Here is a 27,020-nt window from a genome sequence, read left to right as displayed (position 1 = left end):
TCGCTCAATGTCATTAACGTAGTCTTTAATTTACATTTGTTCACCTATTGTACAGTAACATTAATCCTCTAAAGCTTCTGGCCCTGCTGCTGCAGCTGGATCTTACGCTTCAGACTCTTTACCAGGGCGTTCTGCTCCAGCTGCTGCTTACTCCTCTTGGGGGCTACCTGCTCATCCCCATCCGCATCGCCGTTTGCAGCGCCGCCCTCCCCCTGCTCCTTTCTGCGCTTTAACTTCTCGCCGATGATCTGCTGCATGCCCTTGGTGGGCTTGTAATGGGAGTGGGTGGGATCGATGTTGTACTCGTGCGACTTGTAAACGGCACTGAAGCGATTATCATTCAGGTTTACCTGGAAGTCGTCGTCCAGCTTCTCCGCATTCTGCGGCTGATTTTTCGATTTCTTTAACTTCTGACGACGCTTTCGCTTTGAACCGCTCGCTTCTTGCTCCTCCTTCTTGAGGATTTTGGTCAGACTGAAGTGTTGCTTCTCGTCGCGCCCGTCGCCATCGTCCAGCAGTAGCTCAAGCTCCTTCTCTTGCCGCTTCGCCTCGACGTCCTCCTCTCCATCGTCCTTTCCCTTCTTTTTCTTTTTCTTCTTGTCCTGCTTCGTTTTAGGGGGAGCGTAGTCTCCATTAGCGAACTCCTCGGCGAAATAGGCGTCATTCAAATCGATGCCATCGGGCACCATGGACTCATCGCTGTCCTCACCGGCATCGCCTCCTCTGGCTTCGATCTGGCGCTGGCGGCGCTGTTCCTTGCGCTGCCTGTTCTTCTCGCTGCGTTTCTGGATCACCTTCTCGATGGGCGTGAGCTCGGCCTGGGCTTGCTGCTCCGGCTGTGCCTCTTCGTGCTGGGGCTCCACGTTCCAGGTCATTTCCATTTCGTACTTCTGCTCCTTCTCCTTCTTTTCCTGCTCCAGGATGTCGGCCAGCAAGTTTTTGTAGGTGGCAATGCGTTCCTGCTTAGAAGTCTTTTTGGGCTTGCTCTTCTGTGGGTCCTCTGAAACCGCCTTTTGAGCAGCCTCCTCCGCCGGGGATTCCTCTGCCTCAGAATCCTCTTCCTCACTACTGTACGCTACTATCTGGCGCAGCTCCTTGTCCGTGAGCTTGTCAACCTGCCCGCTGGAGAGCTTGTCACCCAGCTCACGACGGTCCAGCGCCGTCTCGTCCCAGGTTAGATCCACCTTGGCCTGCTGCAACGCCGTGGTGGTGAACTGTCGCGGCTTATAGCTGCTGGCATCCGGCAGCTCGAAGCATTCGTCCGACGGCGTGTCCTCCTCGAACGAGGTGTCGTCCGGGATGAAGCGCAAGTCCACGCGCGTGGCGGAGCTCTCGTACTCGATACCATCGCACTCCTTGTATACCTTGTCGGCCGTGTCTATGCTGTCGCACTCGACGACAGCATAGTAGTAGCGAAGTCGGTTTAGCTGGTACTGACGCAGCTTCTCCATGTGGTAGTCCTCCCCCTCTTCGGCATCGCTGTCCTGCTGGCGTACGAGCTCCTCATCGGAGTCGTCTTCTGGCTCCACGCGCTCCACCAGTTCCTTTGGGCCGTGCACTTCCTCCTCGGCCATGCGCGCTTTCCCGAACTCTGAGGGGTATATCTTGACGCTGAGAATGCTACCGCCGGGCGGCAGGAAGGAGCTGAGCATGACCATTAGATCCTCGGCCCGGATGCGGTCCCAGTCCATGTTGCAAACAGCCAGCCGGCGGGTGCTCTCCTCGGTGTGCTCGGCATCGTTGTCCAGTTCGCCCCACACGTGGTCTATCTGCAGTTCTGGACCCTCGTCCTCATCATCGCTGTCCTCGTCTGAGGAGGAGTCGGTATACAGGCGGCCTTCTCCGCGGGCGTAGTCTATCTCTGGGTTGGTCAGGCGCTGACGAAGACTCTGTGACACCTCGGAACTATCGCTTTCCAGAGTATCGTTGCTCTCCTCCTTCTCCAAGTTGGCTATGGCTCGCTCCTCGGCGCGCCGCTCTTGTTGCTCTGCCTCCGCCTCGGAGTCAAGATCGGATTCCTTTTTGGCAGGCTCCTCGCCGCTGCTGCTCTCGTTCTCGTCCAGTTCGTAGAACTTTCTGAGGTCCTCGGCGTTGCTCTTGTTGACCGGGCGGCCGTACTTGTCCACGGTGTACTTCACCTTGAACTTGTCGTCCGTGAACATGCCCTGGAAACGCTTGTCGATCTTGACCTTTCGCTGCACTTTTGGAACGCCGCGAAATCGGGGATCGGTCAGCAGGTGCTGGAACCGAGAGTCCTGCCAAATTCCGTTCTCCGAATCATTGGCTCCAGCTGCCTTCCCCATGTTGGCCTGCGACGAGCTCGGTGCCTCCTTCTTCGTCGTCTGCTTGTCCAGCTTCCCGGACTTGTCCTTCTTCTTGCCCATTTCCCGAGGAGCCCAGTAAAATACAAACAAAACGTAAGCACGTGCGGCGCGTCACACCGGTTTGGTTATCGATATCGGATGGTAGCGATAGAACTTAGAAACAGATAGGCGGCCTATCGTCTAACGCATATCGCAGCCCACCGAAAAGTCATCGATGACGACTTCTTGTAGTTTACCAATAAGCAAGTGTTTTTATTTAGCTTTTTGAGCGTTTATTGAGTGCGGTTACAGTTACTCAAGTGCGACCAAGACGATGCCCGCCGTTTCCCGCTTCGGTCGCCAGTGACTCGAATCCAGCGCCTGCAGCACCTCCATCGGATCTGCGATCTTCAGAGGATTCTCCACTGGCTGCCTGCGTGGATGTGCTCGCACTTGGACGTTTGGATGTTTGGGTGTAGCAGTGGGAGCGCAACGCCAAGAAATAGCAATCAGTTAATTGCCGCGATTACGCCCGAGTAGTCGTCAGATAACCCGCGAGAACAGCACAACGCAAAAACTGCTCAACTCCACGGGAGCAGCAGCAACAACAAGGCCAGCAAACAACTGCCAAAAGCGGTACGGGAAAAGCGGGGTGGAGCGGAGTGTGCGGTGCGAAGCGGAGCGGAGATGACTAATAGCTCTGAGGGCAATGGCAACGGCGGCCGACGCACTGTCGACTGGCAGAGATTTGGACTTGGCGGCGACGAGGACGGGGATGTGGCGGTGACCAGCTTTCGCCAGCGGACCAACAACAACACCGGCGGATTTGTGGATTTAGGTAACGAGTACACGTACGCGGCTGGTGGCCACCATGCGTCCGGGGCCAACGAGATCTTTGCGGGCGAGCAGGGCGACAAGCCGTGGTAAGTGAATCAGGCAACCCTTCTGGCCAGGATCCTAAGCCTCTTACTCAACAGGTGGCGCTCGAACTTCTTCATCTCCCAGCCCGTGCTATTCGGCACCTGGGACGGAGTGTTCACCTCCTGCCTAATCAACGTGTTTGGAGTGATCGTGTTCCTGCGATCCGGATGGATCGTCGCACAGGCAGGCATTCTGAACGCGGTGCTGATCATCTTTTGCACGGTGGTCATAGCTCTCGTCAGCGTCCTCTCGGCAATCGGTATCTGCGAGCGGTGCCGTGTGGAAAGCGGTGGCGTGTACTTTCTCATAGCCCACACGCTTGGTTCCCGATTCGGAGGCGCCTTGGGTTTGCTCTACTGCTTTGGCCAGGCGGTGGGATGCGCCCTTAACGTAATGGGATTTGGCGAATCAATGGCTGGACTAGTGGGACTCGAGGGCAGCAAGTGGGCCATCCGCGGGTTCGCTACGGCAGCGGTGCTCCTGTTGGGCTGCATCAACGTGGCCGGCGTCAAGTGGGTCATCAAGCTTCAGTTTATACTGCTCATGATACTGCTGATCTCGGCGCTGGACTTCATGGTGGGCAGCTTCACTAGTGAGGCCAGTGAGTACATTATTCATATGCGATTGTTAGCCATGTCCAGTGACTAATCGCTTCCTAAGTAGATTATGGCATTTTTAAATAATCTGTTGAATTTAGTTGGAATATGATTCAAAAGAAGTTGCAAAGATTTTATGCCAACAAGCTATTAATCTGGTTTTATTTGCAGGTGGCGGCTTTAATGGCTGGGCGAGCGGAAACTTCGTGGAGAACCTATGGCCAAAGTACGACGACGGCTACTCCTGGTTCCGTGTGTTCGGCGTCTTCTTTCCCACCGTCACCGGAGTGCTGTCGGGCATTAACATGAGCGGCGACTTGCGCGCGCCGTCCACGGACATTCCCAATGGCACCCTGGCCGCCTTTGGCACCTCGTAAGGTTTACACGTCGCCGGGAAATCAGTAGCTCTTGACATCTGATTTCTTTGCAGCACGTTCCTGTACTTGGTGTTCGTCCTGTTTTTGGGGGCCACCTGCCAACGAAGCTTCCTGTATACTGACTACATGATCTCTGTCAAGGTGTCTGCCGTGCATTTCCTGCTGTTGGCCGGCATTTATGTGTCCAGCATGTCCTCCTGCCTGGGCGCCATGTACGGCACTCCGCGCGTCCTTCAGAGCATCGCCAAAGAGAGCGTCATTCCGGGCATCGATATCCTGGGAAAGGGTGTAAGTACCAGTTGAACAATAAGATAAGGAAAATAACGTAATCACAACTTTTCGAAATCTTTGCTAGCGTGGTCCCAACAAAGTGCCTTTATACGCAATGGCCATCGTGGCCCTAGTCACTGTCACCTTCATTATCGTGGGAGACATCAACTTCTTGGCGCCGATCGTGACCATGCCCTTCCTGCTCACATATGCCTGTATCGACTACGCCTACTTTGCGCTGGCCCAGACCTTCGACATTCAGGAGCAGCGCGAGGAGCGTTTCCGCATCCAGGCGTCGAGTCCCAGCTACGAGACGCGCCGTTACGGCAGTGTTTCGGACACGGGCAACGACCTGGACCTCCTGTTCCCTGATCGGGTGCGCCACAAGAACCTGCAGAGTCCGCAGAACTCACCGCTGCACCAAACAGTGCCCCTGGAGTTTGACAACGAGGGTCCCAGCACCTCCAACCAGGCCCAGTCTTCGGAACGGAGAACGGGGCACGAGGCGGACACCACACTGGCCGTGGAGCAGGCAGTCGCGCAGGCCGGCGTCGAACAGGACCAGGGCGACGAGGCCGAACCGATAGCCCCGATCCGTCCGCCCATCCACTCCAAGACGAAAAACTGGTACTCCGGCTACTGTAATCGCTGGGCCTCTCTGCTGGGGGTACGTCTGCATAAAGGAGACGACGCTTCTCCGGAAAGCTTACTCATTTATGACTTTCACACAGGCCTTCACTAAACTGCTGGTTATGCTGCTAGTCAACTGGTACTACGCCCTCACCTGCTTCTTGGTGGTGTTCGTCGTATGGTTCTATGTGGGCACAGCCAATCCGGCCGTGAAGCCGGGTCTCACTGCGGAGTTTAACTTCTTCGCCTGGCTGAAGAGCGTCATATTCCGGTGCTTCGGGTGAGTTTGCTTGGCGCTTCTGAAGTATCCAACTAACTGCCATCTCGCTCCATTTGATGCACAGCAAACGGATGAACGAGTACGAGCAGATAGTCGTGACACCCTCGTGCCCAGGCGTTGATCTCTCACCCACGCAGCTCAACGAGCAGAACGAGGACTTCCGTCCGCGGCCCAACTACCACCACTCGTCCGTTATCGAGGGTCGCCTCATAGATGACATCTAGACCGAGTCCAGGGTCTAGAGCACAGGTTCACCTGTATGCGGGCCGGGCAACGGGGCAGGCGGCGTGGCTGTGGAAAGCAATAGTCGAGTGCATTTCTCTACCGCTAAGCAGTACTACGTTTAACTAAAGTGAAGTAGAGCCGGCGAGGCAGCCGAACTAAACTTAACCCTATGTGTGTTTGTAAATCTGTACGAATGTATTTGATGTATAGTTAGGATAGCGACAGCTGAGGTCACGATGGTAGTATTCCAAACTCGGTCTTAGTTCGTTTTGCTTTAACAAAATTTGGAGTCTGTGACGCATTTTAACTGGGACTCTCCCACGATGTAGTGCTTAGATAAGAAAATGTTGATAGTGTATTGATTTTTAGCTTTTTACTAGTTGTTAAAACGTTCGGAGGTCAGCCAAATCAGAGCACATTTCAGTTGCGGAGGCTCCATTCTGACCACAGCTGTCCAGTCCAGCGTTTACCACCGTGTCCATCCCCGTGTCCACGCCTCGCCCACACGCACACACCCAACTTCAGAGGACACTCACACAACAACTCAGAGCACTTTCTAATTATTAATTCTAATGTATTAATTCTTAAGCTTCGCATTCTTTCGATGTGTTCCTTGCTCTCGTAGTTCTTCAACGATTACTCCTTAGTTGAGAGCGAATAAGTTGTTGCTAAATGGATATGTTTCCAGTGTTCCGCACACAAAACAGAACGCATTTCGAGGAGACATATGTGATACTGAGATAATAAGTGAAACCAAAACCAGAAATCAAACTCGATGATTTGGCGCCTTGCATTTAAGACGACAACACACACAGCACACAGAGCACAATGAAATTGTTACAGAACACAAGAATGAGCCACATAACACAAACAACACCTAAGCTAAGCTATAATCCTGTATTACCATGTCGGTGGACAATAACAGTCCTAATTGATAATATATATAAACCTGTACCCGCGTACACTCACTCGGCATACGATATCAGCAATAACCGCACTCTATATACACCCAATATATGTATATATATCACTCGCATATATCCGATATATACACCTCACGTTGATTGACTAATGTAACCGATCCAGGAGTGTTAGGAAGATGACTAACTAACGTATATTTAAAAAATATACCCAATCGTGTCCCTTTTGTACGTGTTTAGTCTAATTAAACCTAGTTTTACGAAGCCCGTTCATCCCACGGCAAAACCCGCATGTAATAATAACAATAATAACACAATAACTGGGACGTGAAATAAAAAGTTTATGAAATTACAAACTTTTGAGTTTGGCGCCACCTAGAGTAATCGATAGATTTTCAGGGATGCATAAGCTTCTTTTGGAAGATTGGCATTGCAAAAACCTCTGCACTAATGGTGATTGCCTAAATGAAAGTGGAGCTATAATGTGCTTAGGATGGCAAAATGATATGTTTTGTTATCATCTAACTCTTAAGAATGCTAAAATAAGCCACGGTTTTGGGACCAGGGCTGCACACCCAGCGAACGCGACCGATAACCAACTCGACCTAACCTCAAAAATACAGCCCAACAATATTCGGTTAAATTCCAGATCCGAAATCACCCACACCAAGTGGGCCTAGGACTTGACCTGCCCACACCCCAAGCCCGCCATGAACAGCTTAGTGCGACGCAGCGCCCAGCAGCTGAGCCTCTGGCGTACATATTGCATAAAGCACAATGCTTCAGAGGCGGCTTCTCCCGGACGGAACGCAGGTGAGCCGATTCTGGCCGAGATCTGTTCTGTTTAATATTACTACCACTGTCCATGTTCGCCAACAGGCAGGCCCAACTACGAGGAGTTCATTGGCCGTCATCAGCGACAGGCCCAGTGCAGCATTGTGGTCCAGGTGAGCTCCGAAAAGTCGTATGAGGAGTTGTATAACTACTGCAGCAGCTTCGGCTCGATCATGGGTGCCCACCACTACTGCGTGCGGCAGGACGAGACCCTGCACTACATCCTGCTGGAGTACGCCACGTCGGACGAGGCGGCGGCTGCCATCGGAGCGGGCGTTACCAATGGCGAGCTGAGCGGCGTGCCCGTGCGATCTCCCTTTCTGTGGTTCCGGGCAGCGGGAGGAGGCAGACGGAGCCCCAAGCTAGTTGCCAATACAGCGCCCGCACTGCTATCCTTGGACGGCACCCGGCAGGTGGATCAGCGCCACCTACTGGGGCTCTTACGTGGTGCAGCGGACATCGAAGAGCAGGTGCAGCAGCTGTACGAGCACACGCGCCTGAATGAGCTGGGAATCCGTATGCGCTTTCTAGCCGCCCTACAGGTGCAGCAGGCCATTGCCGGCATGTTTCCCGCCGCCCAGGCACAGCCCTTTGGCTCGTCGGTCAACGGATTTGGGCGAATGGGCTGCGACCTGGACCTCATCCTGCGCTTTGACAGCGATATGGGAGCTAAGATCCCACTGGAGGCGGCGGTGCCCTCGCGACTCGTGTACCACACCAAGGAGAACCTGAGCAACGGACGCTCGCAGACGCAAAGGCACATGGAATGTTTTGGAGATATGCTGCATCTGTTCCTGCCCGGCGTGTGCCATGTGAGACGTATTTTGCAGGCGAGGGTGCCCATCATCAAGTACCACCATGAGCATCTGGACCTGGAGGTGGACCTCTCCATGAGTAACCTGTAAGTGCTATGTGCTAAGTGCTGTGTGCCTGCTTATACCACCATTCGTCTGTCTGTTGGCAAGCAATCTGTGATTCCCGTCCGCTGAGACACCTTTCCTTGTGAGGGTCGCAATCTTTATTGTACTTATTGTTCGAACTGGGTATGAATTCTTAGATCTATCGAAGGGTCACTTGTCGCTACTAACTAAATTAACGAGGCTGGTCTTCAGCGGCGGTAGTTGCTGGCCTGTTCCTCCTCCTTTTTGACCGCCTGCACAAGCACAAAGCTCATCACCGCGCAGATGACGTTGAGCAGGCCGAGCGTCATGGCCAGAGCCACAATCCAGCCGGTTTTGCCCTCGAAGAACCAGGTCAGCTCGTCCACGCATCCGTTGAAGAAGGCGTTGCCGCTGACGGTGTCGCGGCAGGAGCTTGGCAGTGGCTGGCGCAGGTCGAGATAATCCCATGGCCCGGTGGCCCCGCAACAACCTATGTTCTCCTGAATCATGGTCAGCACGTAGTTCGAGTACGTATACTCCGATGTGGCCACAAAGCCGCGCAGCGATACATTCAGCAGCGGCTGCAGGCTCGAGTTGATAGTGCTGAACTGCAATAGGACCGCCGACCCGGCCACAATGGCGATGAACCCAAAGACCTGGGTGCCCACGAACACAAACAGAGCCAGGGTGTTCTCCATGAGCGCGCTCAGGCAGCCGAGGAAGCTGACGGCCATCATTACAATGCTGATGCCGATGAGCACGTACACGCCGATGTAGAAGGACTGTGCCTCCAGGATGCGCAGCCAGTCGTTGAAGCCGGGCTCAGCCCTCAACCAGACGGTTAGGGCGAACAGCGCTGTGGATATCATCCAGGCCACGATGTTGAAGCAAAATAGCGTGTATTTCACGCAGCCAATTTGCTTCTCCAGCTGCTCGTCGGAGGCTCCATAGCCGATGCCCATCGTTTCGGAAGCTGCAAGGCAAGAGAAGGATCATTAGGTGGATGATGACAAGTGCGTGATCTGAAAACCCAGGACAAAGGAGGCGCTACTTGATAGAAGCACTATTTAGACGGTGCATTGATCCTTGCTCATTTTCGAGGAGCTCCATTGAGTCACATACCAAAAGCTCGCCCTGGTCGCGCCTATTAATCACGATGTTGCTTGGCATTTATGGTTGATTCTCCCCGCCCTTTCCCGCCGTTCACTGTATCATCGTTGGCCTTATCGGAGCTGTGTTTAGCAAATAGCGTTATCAGCCACGCACTAGATGATTAATACGAGCAATTGCAACACCAAACTATTCAAGAGTATTGAAATGGGCCAGGTACTGGAGCTGCGGGCGTATCCCTGTGCACCTGAGTAACATCCTCCAAGCATCACTTAAAATCAACTTTTGTAAGACGTTTTGTGTAGATACGTTTATCCATTGGGAAACTGTCTTTTGGGTGTGGTACCCATACCGAAATTCAACACTTCTTCAATAGCACTTAAAAAAAATGGACCATCCATTTATCATTTCGTAGAAATGGGAATTTGTAGGCACTTTTTACTAGGATTCACCTTGCTTGGGTCGATTCTCGTGGGGTCGGAAGAAAAAAATAGCTAGCTCAGTGGCGGACTAGAAACAGATGTCCGTTGGGCTCGTTCGTTGAAATCGTTTTGACCAGACTTGCGGCTCGGCTGAGATACGCGGCGGTGACAACATCCAGGCTAGTGGGGCCGTACAGTCAGGCAGGGGAGGGAGAGCGGCCTTAGATAAGAAAGCTTCATCAGCTCGATAAGATAAGATAGCGGCAGGTGGCGATTGCCAAATGTCGTGTATATGTGTAAATGGTACGCTGCTCTCCCGCAGGTGAGCAGGTGAATCAGTTCTCTCCGCGGCACTGACTTCCCTGGCGTGCCGATGGCCATGATTCACATCCCATTCATCCGCCCCTGATAAGTACCCGCTGCACGCATATCCGGCCATTGGTGGGGGTCAGCGGGCTACACACCGCTGGTTGTCTCATTAAACGAGGCCACGCCCGTTTTTACCTTCCCGCCTTTGGGGCGATCAGTATTGCATGTTGGCATTAAATATGTTTTAAGAAGATGGTTTTAAACGCAATCCCTCTTCCAGCACTGGCTTTTATATGTCGGAACTGCTTTACATGTTCGGTGAAATGGATCCGCGCGTACGGCCGTTGACCTTTACCATTCGGCGCTGGGCGCAGACCTGCGGCCTCACGAATCCCTCGCCTGGTCGCTGGATCAGCAACTTCTCGCTCACCTGCCTGGTCATGTTCTTCCTGCAGCAGCTGCGCCAGCCCATCCTTCCCACAATTGGAGCGCTGGCCAAGGCGGCGGAGCCAGGGGACTCGCGGGTCACCGAGGACGGGATCAACTGCACCTTCACCCGGAATGTGGATCGTCTGGGCTTCAGGAGTCGAAACCAAAGCTCGCTGAGCGAGTTGTTGCTGCAGTTCTTCGAGTTCTACTCGCAGTTCGACTTCCACAACCGTGCGATATCTTTGAACGAGGGAAAGCCGCTGTCCAAGCCGGATCACTCGGCCATGTACATCGTAAACCCACTGGAGCAGTTGCTAAATGTGAGCAAAAATGTTAGCCTGGAGGAGTGTGAACGACTGCGCATCGAGGTGCGGAACGCGGCTTGGGTTCTGGAGTCGGAGGTGGAGAATGCCTCCGTTCCGGAGGGCGACGGCCAGGAGCTCTCCTGCGGCCTGTTGAACCTGTTTAAGCATCCCGAAAAGGCCGTCATCCGGCCGAACATGTTCTTCAAGCCGCGCATGGTCGAAGTGAGCGATCTCTTCGAACAGAAGGAGGCGGGAGCAACGTCCAGCTCAACTCCTCCCACACCAGCCATAACCTACAAGAGTGCCTCTGTGCGGCAGCAGGTGCAGAGCATCAAGGCTGCTACGCGCTCCGAACTAAAGCAGCTGCGCGGATCAGGCAGCTCAGTTCCGACGAGCAGTCCCAATAATCGACGGCGAAGCAGGTGATGTTTCCGAGACTGACACCGCCCATGTACATACATACTTAGGATAAGCCACAACTTCACATTCATGGTGAGTCCAGCTTAAGGTTAGGGCAGCCGCCGTTGGCTGAATTGAATGTTGTTCATACTTTAAAACCTCCTGCTAGTTAGGATAAGTCCATGATCGATCCGACTTTGAGTATTGAAACCGATTGTTGTTGACGAATGCGACCAAGTGTGGCAGGGCAGGGAAAGATCGGTGGGGCACGTCAAAAAGAGCCGAAGGAAGCAGTCATTATTTGACTTTGTGGATGAGTAGTTATCCGTAAGACATACTTTCCTAGTTCGAGTAGTTATAATTCTGTTTTTTATGATAATAAAACGAAAATACCGTACTGGCATATAGTTTCTCAATTGGAAAACACCACACAAACTTCCAAACAAGCTCGCTATTCCCCAAGTTGTGCTAAACTAAAGAACAGAAGGCAGGATTTTCGCATTTGTTGAAGATTTTATTGCGTTCTTTCAATGTTACTCGGGATCCACCACATCTTTATCCTTATCGCTACGTGTTACGTGTTTCTGGAGAGCACAGAGAGGTTACTTAAGACCAGATGGCGAGTTTTCTTAGCCGCGAGGACCACCGCCATCCACCCATTGAAGGTTTGTATACAAGTATGCATATGAGGCTGCATTTTTGTGTGTCTGTTCTCAGCTCTTGGTTCCAATTGCGTTTATTTTGATATACATGATCGAGTTTATCGTTCGACTTGCGCGATCATCGCTTTGATTGATCTTTTTACAAAATTTGATACTATGTTTATAGCTTTGTAAATGGGCGTCGATGAGCGTGTGCTGCGCTGCTGCTTCATGTTGTTGTCTATTCCCTAGATTGGTTTTTGTAGATTGTTTAATGTACATAACTAATTGCTTGCTTACGACTTTAATGCTTAATTTTATGCATGTAAATCACGTATTGCATACAAAATTGCCTCCTGTAAAATTAACCAAATTTCGGGTCCGTTGTGTGCTGCTCGTGCTGCTCCTGCATATGTAGCAGATGTTGCTCGTACTGCTGCTGCTACATAATAAAATAATTTACAAATGAAAGAGAGACAAGGGACGGTGTGAGTTGGGGAGAAAATAAACTGATGCTACGATGCTTCCTAGTTAAATAGGTACAAAAAAGAGGGCGCCGATACAAGCTGCCAGCTGGCCAGGACCCAGGACGAGGGGAGCGCCCTGGTCCTCCGCAGAGCGCAGATCTCGACATCTTCGGCGGCTACTTAGACAACAATTTCAACGGCAGCCGCCGGGTCCACTCATCTAAACCAGAGCTTCAGCCGCAGCGCGTCCACCCCGTTAAGATAGTAGCGGAACAGCCGCTTATCTCGCACGAAGCCCAAGTTCTCGTAGAGCCGCAAAGCCGGCTGGTTACGCATCTCCGTCTCAAGCACCACCTCGTCGGCATTGTCGGCCAGCATTGCCTGCAAATGGGAAAATTGCAGTGTGATATAAGTTTTCACAGAAAGAGAGGTAGTTGGTATGTATCCCTCGCCAATGTGCCCGAAAGTATACCTCGAGGCTCGAGGAGCCATTGGTGAGCTTTGATGGCAATTTCATCCATAGTTAACAACACATAATTGTTCCGTAACACACATATCGAGCATCGATTACATGCAACCCGATTTATAACTTATTGCAAGGGAAAGATGCCCCAGACATCCTACCTCTATGGCCTTGGTGACCAGCGTGGTGCCGATTTTGAGCTTGCGATACTCCTTGCGCACGGCCAGCATGGCGATGTAGCCGCGCCGCACGTTCATGTGCATATCCAGCTTGCACACGATGGCGCCCACGTACTGATTGTCGTGCGAGGCGAGGAAGCAGAGTTTTGGCCAATTGTAGATGAAGTAGCGATACGTGTATATCGAGTACGGCTCGGACAGCTCCGCCTGGATCAGTCGCATGATGTCCTGCGTGTTCGATATGCGGGGAATTAGATAAGTGTTGCGCACAGTTCGCACTTGGTCATACTTGGAGGTACTCACATGCATTTGGTGTTCAGCCTCGTATTCCTTATATACGATCTCGTCGGCTGAAATGGCAGGTTCCGGCAGTTGGAGCTGTGCTGTAATGGTGGGCGTGGCCCCCTCTGCATAGTCGGAGGGCGGTTGCTTCCTCTCCTGCTCCCGACTGTGGCCACTCCCCGTCGCCACATGCACTCCCTGTTCCACAGCTACATCCTCCGACACTTTTGGTTTTGGGTCCGTCGTTGTGGTTGGGTGTATGTTGGCAGTGGTTTTGCTTGTGGCTGTTATGGGCTTCTCCTCCGGTTTGAGGGAGTTCGAATCCGATCCTCCGCCGTCGCCTCCTTCTCTTCGCTGCTTGCGGTTGTTGTTGCTGCTGTCCACGCTGTTGTTGTTGTGAGTGCTGTTGTTGTTGTTGCTGCTGCCGCTTGTGCAGCGAATGTGATTGTTGTTGCTGTGCCCATGTGCATGGCCATTGACGACCTCCCCAAGCGGCCGAGCCTCCTGCTCCTTGTGACCATGGCCATTGCAAAGGTGCATCTTTTTAAGCAGGCCTCTGAGTTCCTGCGCTGGCTCCTGGTCTTCCGTCGCCTCCTCCTCTTGGTGCTGAACGTGTCCATTGCTGGGTGTCTGTGCCTCCACCTGGCCACTGGAATTTGGATTGTGATTGGGGTTCTTCTCCGCTGAGTTCTTTTTGTTCTTGTACTTCTTCTTTCCGGCCGCCGCTGCCTGGGCATCCGCCATTCTGAAAAGCGACGGAATTGGCTCTAAGAGGGAACCTGCTGCTCCTCCGGGGCTTATCTGGGAGGACTGGTAATCCTCGCCTGCAACCGTGTGCCTCGGACTTATTTTTGGTTATATTTTCACAGTTGATGGTTTTTCATTCACACGCACACGCACACGCTCACGCACATACTCACACACTCGCGCACGCACACATGGGGCAGTCGGCCGTCCTCTTTGTTGTGCTTCCGATATTCGGAGTTCCGGATCGATCAATCCGATCTCGATTTGTGGCGCTAGTGCGTGTGCATGGCAAACTTATGTAAAATCCTATATCCGCAAAACTCGTAATTTTCCTTGCTATGAATAAATCCCACCCACACATATGCGCGAACAGCTGTAACAGCAATCGATTGGCACTCGATACTATCGATACAATCATCGCCGGCCAACTGTGACTATCGGCTATCGAATTATCAATTGATATTATTACTATTAAATTAACAGCTAAGATTAATGAAAATATTTAAAAATTATATTAAATAAAATCTAAAACTACGTTGATTTTATCAAATTTATATTTGGCATGCACCTTACATCGCAAATGTTCATATATTTGATATTTGATTAGATTTGATCTTTGTAATATTATTACAATCTTTAAACGTAATATTCTCATACCTATATTCTTTATAGCTGCCATTTAATTTCTGACTTTGGAATGTTAACTTATTTGTATTTGCAATACTTTTGCCAAATTAGATCGTCAGCTTGTGCCTTTTTGCGAGGGTGTGCTGTACATAACGGAAAAGAGGATCAATAATAAGAAGAAGAAGCTGCTCATTTCAAAGTTCTCTTCTTGTTCTTCCTTTTCTTCTTAAAGAAGAAGCAACTATTTTACGGCGTAAAGATTTTTGATTTACGGGACTTTTGTTTGAAAAAAGTGCTGCAAATCAGTTTGAAGTGTTAGTTATAATTAAGTGCATGTCGTGGCAATGAGTAGCATCGAAATGTTACCCGAAAACGGATGGAAGTCCAATAAATTGCTCGAAACGTATGTTCACTTACACTCGCCATTTAAAAGTATACGTGTGTGTGTTTGTGTGTACGTGCGTGTTTTCTCCTGCGCTTATTTTTTTGTCTCTTTTGTTTTGTGATTTCCAAACTATTAAAAACGTTCTTCAATTGGTAAGTTACTAGTTAAATTCAGTTGTACTAATTAATAACTCTGCAGTGCGACCTTCGCCTACTTTTGGTTTCCTTTTCGCGCCATTAGCATTCGCCATAAAATAAAATCCATAAATTACAGCTAAATCAAATGCAATAAAACCAAATTACAATCTCGAATCATATAAGTCACATAAGTCACTAATCCGCAGTTTCCTGAGATCTGCACTTCCTCCACTTTCCTTGCCGTTTGTCTTGGTTGAGAACGCAGGATTATTCGGAACTTGCAAAGGTTTCGAGTCAAATGAAAATATAACCCCTGATTTTACAATGTATGTACATATGTATGTGGTAACTGCCAGGAGAAATCCGCCTGCCGTTTGCTGTCAATTTTGTGGATTTTTAACGACGGCAATCAGTCGACTGTTTTAGCGTTATAGCCCGTCGCTTTGATGGGGACTCCAGCTCCTCCCAACGTCATAATCGAAAGACTTGGGTAACGAACGAACTCGGCATGGCCGATGTCGTTGCCTCTCAGTTGGGCTGGCTGCCCCCAGAACTGGGACTACATCAGCACTAGCTGGTGACGAAATCGGCTGGGGAGGCCAGGCGGTCTCGATCTTCGATCTGCTTTCGGACCAGCATAGCCTACTTTGCATACGGAATTGGACTTGAATTTGATTGACTGAAATTGAATAATCCGAGCCACGCGATTGGATAATTTCTTGAAATTTTGCATACGAACTTGCAAGCGCAAGTTGGCGTCCGTTTTTCTGGACGTCTGTTTCACTTTTCGCTGTTGCTGCAGTGACGCGGGCAAATCCAAAATTAGCAAAGCAAACAACATACGGAGAAAGTGAATGGCCGAATAAAGTAAAAGCAGTGGCGGAGAAAGGGTAACGAAGAAAGGGGAGAGAGCGGGAGCGGACAGGTGCCGCAGCCAACGCCTTATCACCTTGCTGGCGGAGATCTCTAAAAGATAGAGATACAATTTAGCACTTAGCACCCACGTGACGAAATGATATATGCAGTTTGGCCACAATGGCATGGACTTCTTGTTTTAAACTATATTTTTTGTGTCGGTTGATCATGGTAACTGGCGGCTCCCCAGCCAACGGACATAGCATTGTCAGTTGGTTCGTCAGTGAAGTTGGTTCTATAAGTCAAGAGCTACGTATGCTAAGGCCACCTAAGGGTATTAGGGTATTTGGCCTGCGACCTGGGTATTTGACCAATTTTATTTTGCACATCCACGGCGCATTAAAGCAATTCACTTTTTGCGCGATGCTCCATAGCTCCATAGTTCCATAGCTCCAAGCCGAGCCCCACTCCATTCTCCCGAGCATTTGGCCGTGTCATGTCAAGAGTTATGGGCTTCGTAATTTTTCTGAGTTTTCGTTTATATATTTTTGGTTGTTTTAGTTCGGTTTCCTTTGGGGCTTTGTTGTTTGCCGTGTCGCAATGCTGCGAGTGTGCGCAAATGGCAAAGTCAAAGCGCATGCGCTCCAAATGTGAAGCACCTGGCCAAACCCTACCCCTAGTTCCACCTATGTACCTTACCCATCCCAAAACAACTTAAGTGAAGCATAAGGCATGCGGCTCGAGCTGAGCTAAGCAAACTAAAACCGCAGACGAATGTGTCGCGTCAGCGTTAAATTGTGTCAAATGTTGTCACACACAAAAAAGCAGCCTCAGCCTCCCTTTTTTGCGGCGAGGCGGTAAACACCGTTGTGTGCAAATGGCAAATGTTACAAATAACCAAAAATCGTTTTAATTATTTCGAGCAAAACGTGCCAAGCGCAAAATGAGCCCAACGTTTGTGGCCTGTGTGTGGCCCTATTGAGAAACTAGGTTTAACTGCGTCTTTAAATTTGTAGCAGTAATCGTAAGATAAGACAGAACTCTCATGTTTTGCAAACCCAATGGATTTTCCCGGCCGGTCCACTTGAAGTCCGGAGGGATCAGAGCGATCGAGTGGCAGCGATGGGAAGCACTGGAGCCCGAGTTCATTGAGGCCCATCGACGGTCTTCGATCGTTGAACGGCTATATACAGACCATGGCTGGCCGCGCTCCTTGTGCGTGAGTTTTATTATGCAAGCGGAGCGGAGCAGAGCAGAGACCACATGGTAATAAAAACCAAACCAATATTAGTCCGCTACATTGCGGGGCGCAGCAGCAGAAAGCCAGAGAAAACCGAACCAATCGAATTTGTCAATGGGGGAAAGAAGCTGGCCGAAGTGAAATGCCCGTGCGCTAGCAGAAACCCGTCTGCATCCACGGCAGAGTGCTGTTTACCTGTTCACCTTCCCTGGCCAGAGCCATGCTCCGTCTTATCATCGTTCGCAGTGTACTTGGTCAAGGCAAGCCAGCCACTTTTAACCGGCGATCAACCGATTTGATGGGAGCTGGGCGATCAGCGGTTACCACGACCGGCCTCGCGTCGCGATCGTAATCCCTCCCAAAAATGTCTTCTAAGCCAAATCGATTTTTAATTGAGACTTCGGCGCCAGAGCGCTGCACCCTGCGTTGCCCAGGGCAGTACTTAAAGAACCAGCCAACTAGCAATCTGCTATCGCTATGTCATGCCAATCATTCGAGATGAGGCCTCGTTATTATTAGGTGCTAAAATCGTTCAATCTGCAGCAAAATAGTTTAACTCAATGCAAGCTTGAGCCGTATGGTTACTATTTCAAATGTTATTGCAGTACATATAACAGTCTAGTATAGTACGAGTGTCGGCACATGACGTGCATTAACATGCCTTTTTAAATTGCTTTGTGTTAAGTGTGTTTTTACAATGAACCAATTTATGTAATGGCTCCAAGCGAGCCTAATAGATGGTATCGTATATGTGAGGCCAGCAAGTTGGAGCACCGAATCTAGGCTACGAAATGTAAGTTTATGCCATGCATTTCAAATGGGATTAAATGGATGCATCTAATCAAAGCACTCAGCATCCAGTGTTTTCTAGCCCCGACTTCTAAAGAGCCAGATCGCCGCAGCAAAAGCGGTAGTAGCAGCATAAGCCGCAGCAGCAGCACCAGCAGCTGCGGCGGCAGCAGCAGCAGCAGCAGCAGCAGCAGCAGCAGCGAAGTTGGCCAAGACGACTTTCGGCCGGGTTCAGTACGCTGCGAACGCTCATTGAAAATGGTCTGCAGGCCGCGCATGCGATTGAGACCGAAAACGAAACAAAACCGAGTCCGCTATCTATCTATATCGATACCGACACAGAAGCCAAGCGACAGTCGCGTGTTCGCGTTTTGCTTCGATTTAATTTCGGTTTTTCCTTCCTCGATTTTTTTTAACAGTGTGGTGTGCTGTGCTCCGTGTGCATTGAAAGTTTGACGCCTCTGAAGTTGTGAAAAAGCGTCTCGATTCGATTTAAATTTGGATTTTTAGGAGTGCGCGGCGAACGTGAGCGAGCGAGCGGCAGAAAATTTAAAATGTAATTGAAAATAGTTGGCTACTGCTGGTCCGCTGGTGACAGACAGGTTATTGGTCTTGCACAGGTGGTGCAAGCAACAAACAAAAGACTTAGGCAACGAACTCACGATCCACGATTCGAATAGGCTGCACCGCAGCAACGACCTTGGCACAAGGGCACTGCAAAGGGGATTTCAATTGCATGTGCAACGAATGGGATCAAATAGGATCTAATGGCTGTCATTAAGACATGAACTGTCTGGTTACGCATAATGTACCCTATAGCTTCTACCAGGCAGTTCATAGTATTCAGTTTAGAAGTAGATGTAGGATTTAAGGAAGCTTAGCACAAATGTCTAGAGCTAGACAAAAAGCAATTACTCGTAATATGCTCTAATTAAATTGCATAGCCCATACCCAAATAGAAATAAGACACTGCGCAACGAGGGGCAGTCCAAGAAGGGGAATAATGAAATAACTGGTGGTAAAATAATGCCAACGAAAAAAAAAAAGACAACATAATTGCAGCGACACTTTTCATAACTATTATAGCAGCTGAAAAGCAATTCAAAAATTAAGCGAAGGCATGTAAAGTGCTTTAATATTTATTATTACTGTCGTTGTTTTTTCGGCAATCCGCTGGTGAAAGTATTCATAAAAAGGGAAACAACAGGCCACCGAGCCAAACAACTTGACAAACAAAGTGAAGAGGGGCAGCGAACGAACAATAATAAAAACAATAATTAAGCATCTGCCAAGGCAAGAAATCAATCGACTGAGTAAAAGTGCCAATAAACAAGTCAAACAGATCCAAATAGGCACAAACCCGATGGCGTATTCGAATCCAAATCGGAGCCCGAATGCGAAGCCACAACCAAAGCCAAAACCAAAACCAAACCGAATCCCAAAGTCCGAGTGTAGCCAAAGCCAAAAGCAAAGCCAGTTGGCCAAGTTAGCCGCCTCGCCAGCGACTTGGTTCAGTTTCGGGGCTAGTTACTTGTTACTGGCTTTTCCTGGCCGCCCAAAACAACATTCACTTGTCATATGCAGTTGGCTTAAGTAGAATCCACCATCCAGGTCCACTCGTCCGACTGGCAAAACGAGGGAAACCGCAATGGCCAGGAGCCCATAAGGCACATGGCAGCCGAGTAAAAGTGCTGTGGAAGCTGCGGATTTTAGACTATGGAGCTGTGATGCATCTGCCGCCTGACTGACTGACTAATCGGCTGATTCGGAGTGAGAGCAGCGCTTTCTCAACTCAAATTCAGAGCCAAGAGCCGGAAATGGCAGCAAGATGTGCCAGGCAGCCACAGCGGTGACCTTCACAGTCGCCCACTGTTAATCCAAGCCGGGTGCCAGGCAGAATCAGATCTCAAAATGCAGTGGCAAAATTTGGTTTGGACTGCAAACAGCACTTACAAGCGTAGAGAAACTGAAATGTTTTGAAACCAATAAGTAGGCAACCTAGATATTAATATAGTCGATTAAATCAATGGATTCCGATTAAGATGCTAATCTAGATCACGAATACTCCTTGTCTATTGACCTACAAAGAATATTCCTCCCAGAAAACGAATTCAGGTAGTAGTGCCTCCCTTCGAGCGTACTTATCGAGCTTCTAGAGGCCATTAAGATTAATGACTAGTTAATCAACCTGACCTTTCTTGGCCAGTTTAGAGCAAGGCTAAGTGCTCGCTGCTCTTGATTAAGCCAAACTAATGAAGCGAATGCTTGGGCCAAAGACAATGGTCTTATGTTCTTGTGGGGACCACTGTTTCCCTTTTTTTTTTTACTTGCGATTGTCTCCGTAAATTGCTGTGTGATTGCTGGCCACCGGGTAATGAGGTGACTGTAAAAGACGTTAAAGTTCACGGTTAAAGCCATTCGAGCCAAGGGCTTGGGAGAAAAATGTGTGTGTACAGGATCCTGAGACATTTAATTTAGGTGTTAATCTGCGATAGCCAACTAGGTAGCACGTATAAAGTTCTGACAGAATTCTTCATACAACTAATTATTTTACTATGGCAGAACTATGACATCAAATGACAAAATTCCAGACAAGTTGAAACTTTGGTCGGTTCACAAATTGAATTTTCTGGCCAGACGTGGAGTTTCATTTGCCAGGGGAGTAGCCATTACTTAACACTTCCTACATCTGCTATTTCACCCCGGATCAAGGCCTTTAGCTCGGACTTTTGACAAGCTTCCGCTTCAGCAAGCAGAGTGTCGGTGTTAATAACTATCATATGGAAAACTGAAATGTCAAGAAAGTGGAAATGGAAAATGGAAATGGAAACGGAAAATGCTTTCAAATCGACACAATTGGACTTATATATGTCCCAGGGACTAGGTTATTGTGCAGATAATAACATTAATAGGCGTCTGAGATTACTTAACACACATTTAATTGTTACCAAACACACAGAGCGCAGTTGCTCTGGGTTTAATCCGCTTCAGTGACGTCGTCGTCATCGTCATCGTCATCATCATCATAATCGGCTCGGCATGGCTTGGCTAGGCTACTGCGGTTGCTTTTGCTGAATTGGAAATGCACTCACCAAAGATTGGCTCACATTTCGTGTGCCTGCCGCCACAATGGCAACAAATTATTTGCGTTTTGATTATACGTCTCATACACACGCAAAAAGTCACGCACAAATGCATTTCCCCCTCCTCTATGCAAAACGAAATTGCGTATGCGCCATGTAGTGCAAGGGAGCAGTCACGATTTGTTTTTATTTGGAGCATAATGACAGAGTTTAATAGTCATCGACCTTTAAACTAAGCTAATGCCAATAGGTCATGTGGCATTTCGCATATACATATATGTATACACTTTTCTGTCTCATTAAATCTACATATACCGAGTGTTATTGTCCACATTTGGAACTCAGCTTAGAGTTATCCGCTCGGCGCAGATCTCAACCAGCGGCATTCCGCAGATACCTCAACATGCCATTCCGATCTCCTTTGCTAACGCATTTGATTCATTCAATCCCGTCTGCAGTTGACTCCATTTAATGCTCATTTAGAATGCCTGGCACGTAGCCGCAGTTTAGTTCAGTTGAGCTTAGTTCAGTTCAGTTAGAGCGGCATACCTTGTCCATAACTATCTTGGCTCGTTTTCGACCAGATTACCTAACAGTTCATTTCGCTAACGGCTTCGCTGCTGGACAGCCTCGTCAACGTCTTGTCTCGTCATCGCTTTCTACGGCTCTCATTTAATTTATGATTTAACTACGGCAATTAAGTGAAAATTAAACGCTCCGATAGGTTCGATAGATGGAGTACCGAAGTGTCCTCCCTCCCCGCGGTCCAACCACTGGCAATCCGAGGAAACTGTCATAATTTGGACAAGATCTTCGCCACAGGCTGCAACTCCATTTTAATGTCAATCCATTTGCATTTCCATTTCCCTCGCCAACGGCTCTTGCATCACTCTCATCCTGATCGGAGGACCCGACCACCCCACTCCGATTGCGCAATCCTCGAAAATCTTAGCAAAATATGGTGATTCACACTCCACTCTTTAACAAGTGTTTTCTGATTGGGGGTTACGTCTTGTTTTTCGGTCTCCGTTGGTTTAATAAATTTGTACACTTGTCCACATATTTGTCGCCGTCTTTGAGCACTATTTTCATAAATTTTTTCCACTTTCGTTGTCGCTGTCGGCTTTAGACGAAAATTTGTCATGCATTTCATTTGATTTCTTTGTGAGTCGTCTATTATTTCCCCATTCTCCTTTTCCTGGGCGGAAACTTTGTCTCCGGCAGTCGCGATCTGTGATCTGTGATCTGCGATTCGGATTGTGAAAAAAGCCGCACACACGGCCACCCGATTATTACCATCGTTGATGGACGGTGATGAAGCTACCGAACTGGCAGTGGTCAGTAGCTCGTTGGCTAATGTGTGGTTGATATGGTTGATATGGTTGAATGCTCGGTCGGTCGGTGGGTCAATCAGTCAGTCAGTTATCGGAAAGCCAAACAAGAGGGAGTAGGAAAGCGAAAGGTGTCATATGTGAGTTTTGGACAAGTTCATTATCTAAAGATCTTAGTGGAAGATCAAAAAGGGGATCCTAGATCAGAAATTAAGGAGTCTGTACAGTATAGGTGTAGTTATTGAACGAGATGTGCCATTTTAGGGATATACTCGTAAGGACAGTAGACATCCGCCCCCAATTTTCTCACGTTTCTTCTTGCAGTCCCCGACCTGCTTTCCCAGGATGCTCCGTGAGTGCCTGGCGCTGATCGCCCTCCTGCAGCTGGGGGGCGTGACGCGGGCCCTGCCCACTATACAGGGCGGTAATGCGCGGCAGCAGTTGGACAAGAGTTTCTTCCAGCCGCCGGAGATCGAGCAGACGATCGACGAGGTGCAAAAGATACTAGCCAACGATCCGGCCTTGCCTAGGCTGACGCGGTGAGTGATCATTGGAGCTGCGACTGGTCAATGAAGGTGCGATTCTAATAACCCCAATCTTCGCAGTGGCGAGATCGAGGAGCTGTACGAAAAAGTAACCCGCGAGGAATACGAGAAAAGCTTGGAGGCAGGCGACATGAGCCGAGCGGACAGCATGCGAGCCCTCATGCTAGTCCTGCCCTTCAACACGGACAACAACACGGAGGAGAATCTGCAGGAGCTGTACACGCGGCCTCCGGTGACTCGCGTCATCGACGCCTACACGCCACCGGATCCGGTGAAGTTTCTAACCGCGGATCCCAGTGCGCTGCCAAGAAGTACAGTGCCTGGAGGCAATCCTGCGGTGGCAGCCACGACCTACAAGCCAGCCTACAGCTTACTGCATGGCCAGGCGAATCCTCTCCAGCAGCAGTTCAGACCCATGCCGCAGGCCACAACCTACCATCCGCCAGCGCCGCCGCCGGTGGTTTATCAGGACTTCAAACCAGTCACTGCAGCTTCTCAGCCTTCAGCTAATCCCGCTGCTGCACCTTCAGCCGCCCGATTCAGCTCCCACTACAGTGCAAAGAATGCTCAGTTCCTGAGGAAACCAAAGCCCTCCGAGGGAGGAGGTGGCTCTCTCAGCAGTACAGTGAAGCCGGTGGCGGACATCCTCGAAAGCCTGGGCATTGTGTCGGGCGGTAAAAGCGATTCTGCCCACAAGAGGTATGCGTTGGACGACTATTACCCCGCGGAGAGCGCTCCCCAGCCGTCGGTGGTAGCGGTGGCGGATCTACGGGGTCTCCATGGGGCTCGAATCCGACCGGAGGCATACTCAAACTTTAAGCCCCTGAATATTGGCGAAGAGCTGCGCGTGAAGCCCGAAGTCGAAGGTTACCTGACCCGCTTTGGTATTGTACGGAAGGCTCCAAAGGCACTAAAGAAGGAGGCAAAGCCCACGGAGGAACCAACTGGTGCTCACACGGAACTGTCGACGGCGACGGCCCGTTTGCCGCCCACGGGAAACGCGGAGTTGGCCAAGCTCTTGGAAAATCTGCAGGAACTTGAGCGCCTTCAATCGCAGCCTAAGAGAAAGACTCCAAAGAGCACCACAACCAGCACCACTACTACCACAACGAGCACCACCACCACTACCACACCTGCTCCAGTGCCGCTCATCACCCACGGGGAACCTCTACTCATTGAGGCCAAGAAGCCGCGCAGGCGAATCGATCCGAACATAGACATTAACTTTGCCAACGGGGGAAACCAACAAGCTACACCTACAGGTTCCGATGAGTTGTCCAAGTTGTTGCAAAATCTCCAGGAACTCGAAAAGCTTAAGATCAATCCAGAAAATGTTATTAAGGCAGCCAGTCCGGGCGTTCAATCGTTGAGCAGTCGTTTCTCCACCACGAGCACGAGCACCAGCACGACGACCACCACCACCACCACCCCCTCGCCTTCGCAGAACGAAGCACGAGAGCTGCAGCGAATCCTTAAACAGCTCCAGCAGTTGGATCAATCCAGCAGAACCACAACGAGCACAACCAGCACCACCGCAAAGCCATTGAGAAATCAGGCTCTGGGCTTGGGAGTGGGACAAGGCAACTCTCTAGGTGCTGCCGATCTTCTGCAGCTGCAACGCCTCTTAAGTGACGATCGGGAGTTGGAGAAGTTATACGAGCAGGCCAGGAACAGCAAAAAGAAACAGCACCCGAAAACCACCTCCTCCACCACATCAACCACGAGTACAACCACGACGCCCAGGCCCACGCCCTCAGTGGATCATGCTCAGTTTGAGGCACTGATTACCCGTGTCCAGCAGTTGGAGCAACTGCAGCAGCCCACAACGCAGCCTAATTTCCTCACAAGAAACGTGGCTGGTTCCAGGCCGGTAATTAGCTTGCCTAGCAACGATTATGCCCACCTGCAGGAACTATCGCCGACCTCAGCTTCCCTCCTTCCAGGTGGAGGAACTGTAGAGATCTCCACGGCTGCTTCCACCACCAAGCAGAGACCCTTAAGCCAATTTGAAAGGACCAATGGGCTGCTTCGGGAAGAGGTGCATCCACAGGACTACGTGCAGTTGCAAAAGCTGTTGAGCAAAGTCCAGGAGCTAGAGAGAGTACAACTCCGAACGGAACACGTGACCCATCCCCATTCGCAGCTGGTCACCGCGGCCTCGATCCGCAGTCCTAATGTAAAAACTGTCAATGGAGCTCACATTGTCTATGCTCAGCCAGCCAGGGATCAGGTGGTGGAGCTGGAACCAGAGCTTAAACTAGACTTGCCCGTCTACGAGAAGCCTGTAACCATGGCCACGCCTTCCCAATCTTCCAGCGAGGAGCTCCGCGAACTGGCCATGAGTCAGCCCGCCCATCCGCAGCGCGGATCCTCAGCAGACTTTGGTCAGTTCCAGCAGTTTTTCGGTAGCCTGGAGGACACGGGCGAGCGTCAGAGCTATCAGCACATGCAGCCCATCTATAAGACAGTGCAGAACCAGCCACCGACCACGCCGGCTGCTCCTCGTTTCGTGCCCGCAAGGAGGGCTCCCACTACGCCCAGCTCTGGGCCCCGAAAGGGGGATCTGGAGGAGCTGCAGAAACTGCTCTACAATACCCAACAGTTGCAGAAGCTAGGCGTCGCTCTGCCCCACGAGCTGTCGCAACAGCTCGAAAGCCAGCTGCAGGCTACCTCGTCCTCCACTTCATCCACCACCACCACCACGACTAGCACCACTCCGGCTCCCGCTCAAGTGCATGACACCTCCTCGCCGGCCGTATTTTCGCTCACCACTAGCCGTCCGAGGGTGCGCCCGATTCCGGAAGCCAAACCCACCACGGAGAGCAGCCTCCAGCTGCCCGTTTTCAGTGCGACCAAAATTATCGAGGCGGCCATTAAGCGAGCGGCCAACAGGATTGGTGTAAGCACTGAACTAGCGCCCAAACAGGGACTGCCCAGTGAATTGGCCAAGGGACTGGGCGTGGGCAGTGGCTTCCGGCGGCGCAGCGATGAGGGCGACGCAGAAGATTTGAATGAGGGCGACGAGAGGGAGGGTGAGCTCGATGGCGACCTCATGGCAGAGTTCAGTGAGTTTAATTACCAGCTAGCGAAGCCGGAGCCCGAGGCACCCAAGGAAAAAAGGGATGACTCCAAAAGCAATCTCAGCGAGCTGCAGCGCCTGATCAGCAATCTCCAAGAACTGCAACAGCTCAATGTGAGCTTGGACCAGGTAACCACAGCGACATCAAGTCCAAGGCCCAATCCAGACGCCGCCTATCTGCAGTCCCTTCAGAGTGGCCAAGATGAGACTCTGAAAGAAAGGCGTCAGAGCGTGGAAAATGTCACCACCGAGAGTGGCAAGCAGAAAGATGGCGATGATCCGCCACCGACCACCCAGTCCCCCACCAAGATTAGTCTGAGTCTGGGCTTAGACGACATCGATGGAGACACCAAAGGAGCAGTTGGAGAGGACGACAGCAGCAGCACTAGTACCACTACCACCACCGAGGAGCCCCGGAATGGATCTCTCGACGACTTGGCAGACTCATTTGGACCTGATCCTGTCAGCGAGGAGCCACCGCCGCCCAAGAAGAAGAATGGATTTTACTTCCTGGCCGACTGGAACTCGTTCCTCGAAGTGGGTGACGGCGATGACCAGGTGGTGGTTCGACTCAGTCCCAAGATCGGGGATCCGCGCCTATTTCTGCCCGTTAAGATTCCCTCGTAGGAGGATCCTTCGGACAGGCTAACTGTACATATGTTTCCTCCCAACTTCGTCGTCCTCTTCCAAGCGTTATCGTAATGTGTGTGTATTTATTGTAGTCACTGTCCTCTCAATCTGCGTGCCCCGCGGATAAGGGATCCGCAATCCGTGGGCTCATAGTCGTAAGTCCGGCCTAGGATGTAAGAGTCAATCACTGAGTGCGAGGGCAAGCAAAAAGTCGTGGTTAATGCTATGTATATGTGTAACTAAGTTCTTGAAATAAATATATATCTATATAGTTAAAGATTGTCAATTCTTTTTGGGAAACAGCAAGTCAACTAATTCAAATATGAATG

The 27,020-nt window shown here is 50.4% G+C and overlaps 6 protein-coding genes across 13 annotated transcripts; 3 read left to right on the top strand and 3 right to left on the bottom strand.

Annotated features, from left to right (window-relative positions):
* Nucleotides 1–5: 5 nt before the first annotated feature.
* Nucleotides 6–2,465, bottom strand: CG11417 (uncharacterized protein). Its single transcript, NM_130550.3, has one exon. The coding sequence runs from the start codon at nucleotides 2,382–2,384 to the stop codon at nucleotides 69–71; it is 2,316 nt and encodes a 771-aa protein (NP_569906.1). The 5' UTR covers nucleotides 2,385–2,465; the 3' UTR covers nucleotides 6–68.
* Nucleotides 2,466–2,497: 32 nt separating this feature from the next.
* On the top strand, nucleotides 2,498–6,856 carry CG12773 (uncharacterized protein). Of its 3 annotated transcripts, none has more exons than NM_001297844.1 (7): nucleotides 2,498–3,226; nucleotides 3,281–3,825; nucleotides 3,992–4,193; nucleotides 4,251–4,485; nucleotides 4,553–5,134; nucleotides 5,199–5,377; nucleotides 5,442–6,856. In NM_001297844.1, exons 1-7 carry the CDS (start codon nucleotides 2,991–2,993, stop codon nucleotides 5,599–5,601), a joined length of 2,139 nt encoding a protein of 712 aa, NP_001284773.1. In that variant the 5' UTR covers nucleotides 2,498–2,990; the 3' UTR covers nucleotides 5,602–6,856. The 3 variants fall into 3 exon arrangements, with proteins under 3 accessions (NP_001284773.1, NP_001259131.1, NP_569905.1); NM_001272202.1 differs by having other exon boundaries at nucleotides 2,498–3,223; nucleotides 5,442–6,592; NM_130549.3 differs by having other exon boundaries at nucleotides 5,442–6,592.
* Nucleotides 6,857–7,121: 265 nt separating this feature from the next.
* Nucleotides 7,122–11,607, top strand: MTPAP (mitochondrial poly(A) polymerase). 3 transcript variants are annotated; one of them, NM_001272200.1, is made up of 4 exons: nucleotides 7,122–7,335; nucleotides 7,402–8,257; nucleotides 10,359–11,304; nucleotides 11,381–11,607. In NM_001272200.1, the coding sequence occupies exons 1-3, from the start codon at nucleotides 7,233–7,235 to the stop codon at nucleotides 11,236–11,238; spliced, it is 1,839 nt and encodes a 612-aa protein (NP_001259129.1). In that variant the 5' UTR covers nucleotides 7,122–7,232; the 3' UTR covers nucleotides 11,239–11,304; nucleotides 11,381–11,607. The 3 variants fall into 3 exon arrangements, with proteins under 3 accessions (NP_001259129.1, NP_569904.1, NP_996325.1); NM_130548.3 differs by having other exon boundaries at nucleotides 10,359–11,607; NM_206602.2 differs by lacking the exons at nucleotides 7,122–7,335; nucleotides 7,402–8,257 and adding an exon at nucleotides 10,180–10,304 and having other exon boundaries at nucleotides 10,359–11,607.
* On the bottom strand, nucleotides 8,336–9,926 carry Tsp2A (Tetraspanin 2A). 2 transcript variants are annotated; one of them, NM_080298.4, is made up of 2 exons: nucleotides 9,800–9,926; nucleotides 8,336–9,210 (listed from the first exon to the last, which is right to left on the bottom strand). In NM_080298.4, the coding sequence occupies exon 2, from the start codon at nucleotides 9,197–9,199 to the stop codon at nucleotides 8,465–8,467; it is 735 nt and encodes a 244-aa protein (NP_525037.1). In that variant the 5' UTR covers nucleotides 9,200–9,210; nucleotides 9,800–9,926; the 3' UTR covers nucleotides 8,336–8,464. The 2 variants fall into 2 exon arrangements, with proteins under 2 accessions (NP_525037.1, NP_001188523.1); NM_001201594.2 differs by lacking the exon at nucleotides 9,800–9,926 and adding an exon at nucleotides 9,360–9,394.
* Nucleotides 11,608–11,708: 101 nt separating the features above from the next.
* Nucleotides 11,709–14,373, bottom strand: Naa30A (N(alpha)-acetyltransferase 30 A). Of its 2 annotated transcripts, NM_001272199.2 has the most exons (4): nucleotides 13,950–14,072; nucleotides 13,265–13,892; nucleotides 12,944–13,189; nucleotides 11,709–12,700 (listed from the first exon to the last, which is right to left on the bottom strand). In NM_001272199.2, the coding sequence occupies exons 1-4, from the start codon at nucleotides 13,985–13,987 to the stop codon at nucleotides 12,536–12,538; spliced, it is 1,077 nt and encodes a 358-aa protein (NP_001259128.1). In that variant the 5' UTR covers nucleotides 13,988–14,072; the 3' UTR covers nucleotides 11,709–12,535. The 2 variants fall into 2 exon arrangements, with proteins under 2 accessions (NP_001259128.1, NP_726727.1); NM_166878.3 differs by having other exon boundaries at nucleotides 13,265–14,373.
* A 518-nt stretch (nucleotides 14,374–14,891) lies between these two features.
* CG11409 (uncharacterized protein) lies at nucleotides 14,892–26,961 on the top strand. 2 transcript variants are annotated; one of them, NM_001297843.1, is made up of 3 exons: nucleotides 14,892–15,154; nucleotides 22,762–22,976; nucleotides 23,043–26,961. In NM_001297843.1, the coding sequence occupies exons 2-3, from the start codon at nucleotides 22,783–22,785 to the stop codon at nucleotides 26,686–26,688; spliced, it is 3,840 nt and encodes a 1,279-aa protein (NP_001284772.1). In that variant the 5' UTR covers nucleotides 14,892–15,154; nucleotides 22,762–22,782; the 3' UTR covers nucleotides 26,689–26,961. The 2 variants fall into 2 exon arrangements, with proteins under 2 accessions (NP_001284772.1, NP_569902.2); NM_130546.3 differs by lacking the exon at nucleotides 14,892–15,154 and adding an exon at nucleotides 18,257–18,579.
* The last annotated feature ends 59 nt before the right edge of the window (nucleotides 26,962–27,020 follow it).

Source organism: Drosophila melanogaster, chromosome X, assembly GCF_000001215.4.
Source record: "Drosophila melanogaster chromosome X".
Taxonomy (NCBI): Eukaryota; Metazoa; Arthropoda; class Insecta; order Diptera; family Drosophilidae; genus Drosophila; species Drosophila melanogaster.
The sequence above is the reverse complement of the archived record's forward strand: the minus strand, read 5'-3'. Positions and strand labels throughout refer to the sequence as shown.

Bases quoted from the DNA above. Each gene is read 5' to 3' on its own strand.
- MTPAP (NM_001272200.1), top strand. From the start codon at position 7,233: ATGAACAGCTTAGTGCGACGCAGCGCCCAGCAGCTGAGCCTCTGGCGT. The intron at 7,336-7,401 runs GTGAGCCGATTC...GTTCGCCAACAG, and splicing joins TTCTCCCGGACGGAACGCAG to GCAGGCCCAACTACGAGGAG. The intron at 8,258-10,358 runs GTAAGTGCTATG...TCCCTCTTCCAG, and splicing joins GACCTCTCCATGAGTAACCT to CACTGGCTTTTATATGTCGG.
- CG11417 (NM_130550.3), bottom strand. From the start codon at position 2,384: ATGGGCAAGAAGAAGGACAAGTCCGGGAAGCTGGACAAGCAGACGACG.
- Tsp2A (NM_080298.4), bottom strand. From the start codon at position 9,199: ATGGGCATCGGCTATGGAGCCTCCGACGAGCAGCTGGAGAAGCAAATT.
- CG12773 (NM_001297844.1), top strand. From the start codon at position 2,991: ATGACTAATAGCTCTGAGGGCAATGGCAACGGCGGCCGACGCACTGTC. The intron at 3,227-3,280 runs GTAAGTGAATCA...CTTACTCAACAG, and splicing joins GAGCAGGGCGACAAGCCGTG to GTGGCGCTCGAACTTCTTCA. The intron at 4,486-4,552 runs GTAAGTACCAGT...AATCTTTGCTAG, and splicing joins TCGATATCCTGGGAAAGGGT to CGTGGTCCCAACAAAGTGCC.
- Naa30A (NM_166878.3), bottom strand. From the start codon at position 13,987: ATGGCGGATGCCCAGGCAGCGGCGGCCGGAAAGAAGAAGTACAAGAAC. The intron at 13,190-13,264 runs GTGAGTACCTCC...TCGAACACGCAG, and splicing joins AGGCTGAACACCAAATGCAT to GACATCATGCGACTGATCCA. The intron at 12,701-12,943 runs GTAGGATGTCTG...TCCCATTTGCAG, and splicing joins TGGTCACCAAGGCCATAGAG to GCAATGCTGGCCGACAATGC.
- CG11409 (NM_001297843.1), top strand. From the start codon at position 22,783: ATGCTCCGTGAGTGCCTGGCGCTGATCGCCCTCCTGCAGCTGGGGGGC. The intron at 22,977-23,042 runs GTGAGTGATCAT...CAATCTTCGCAG, and splicing joins GCCTTGCCTAGGCTGACGCG to TGGCGAGATCGAGGAGCTGT.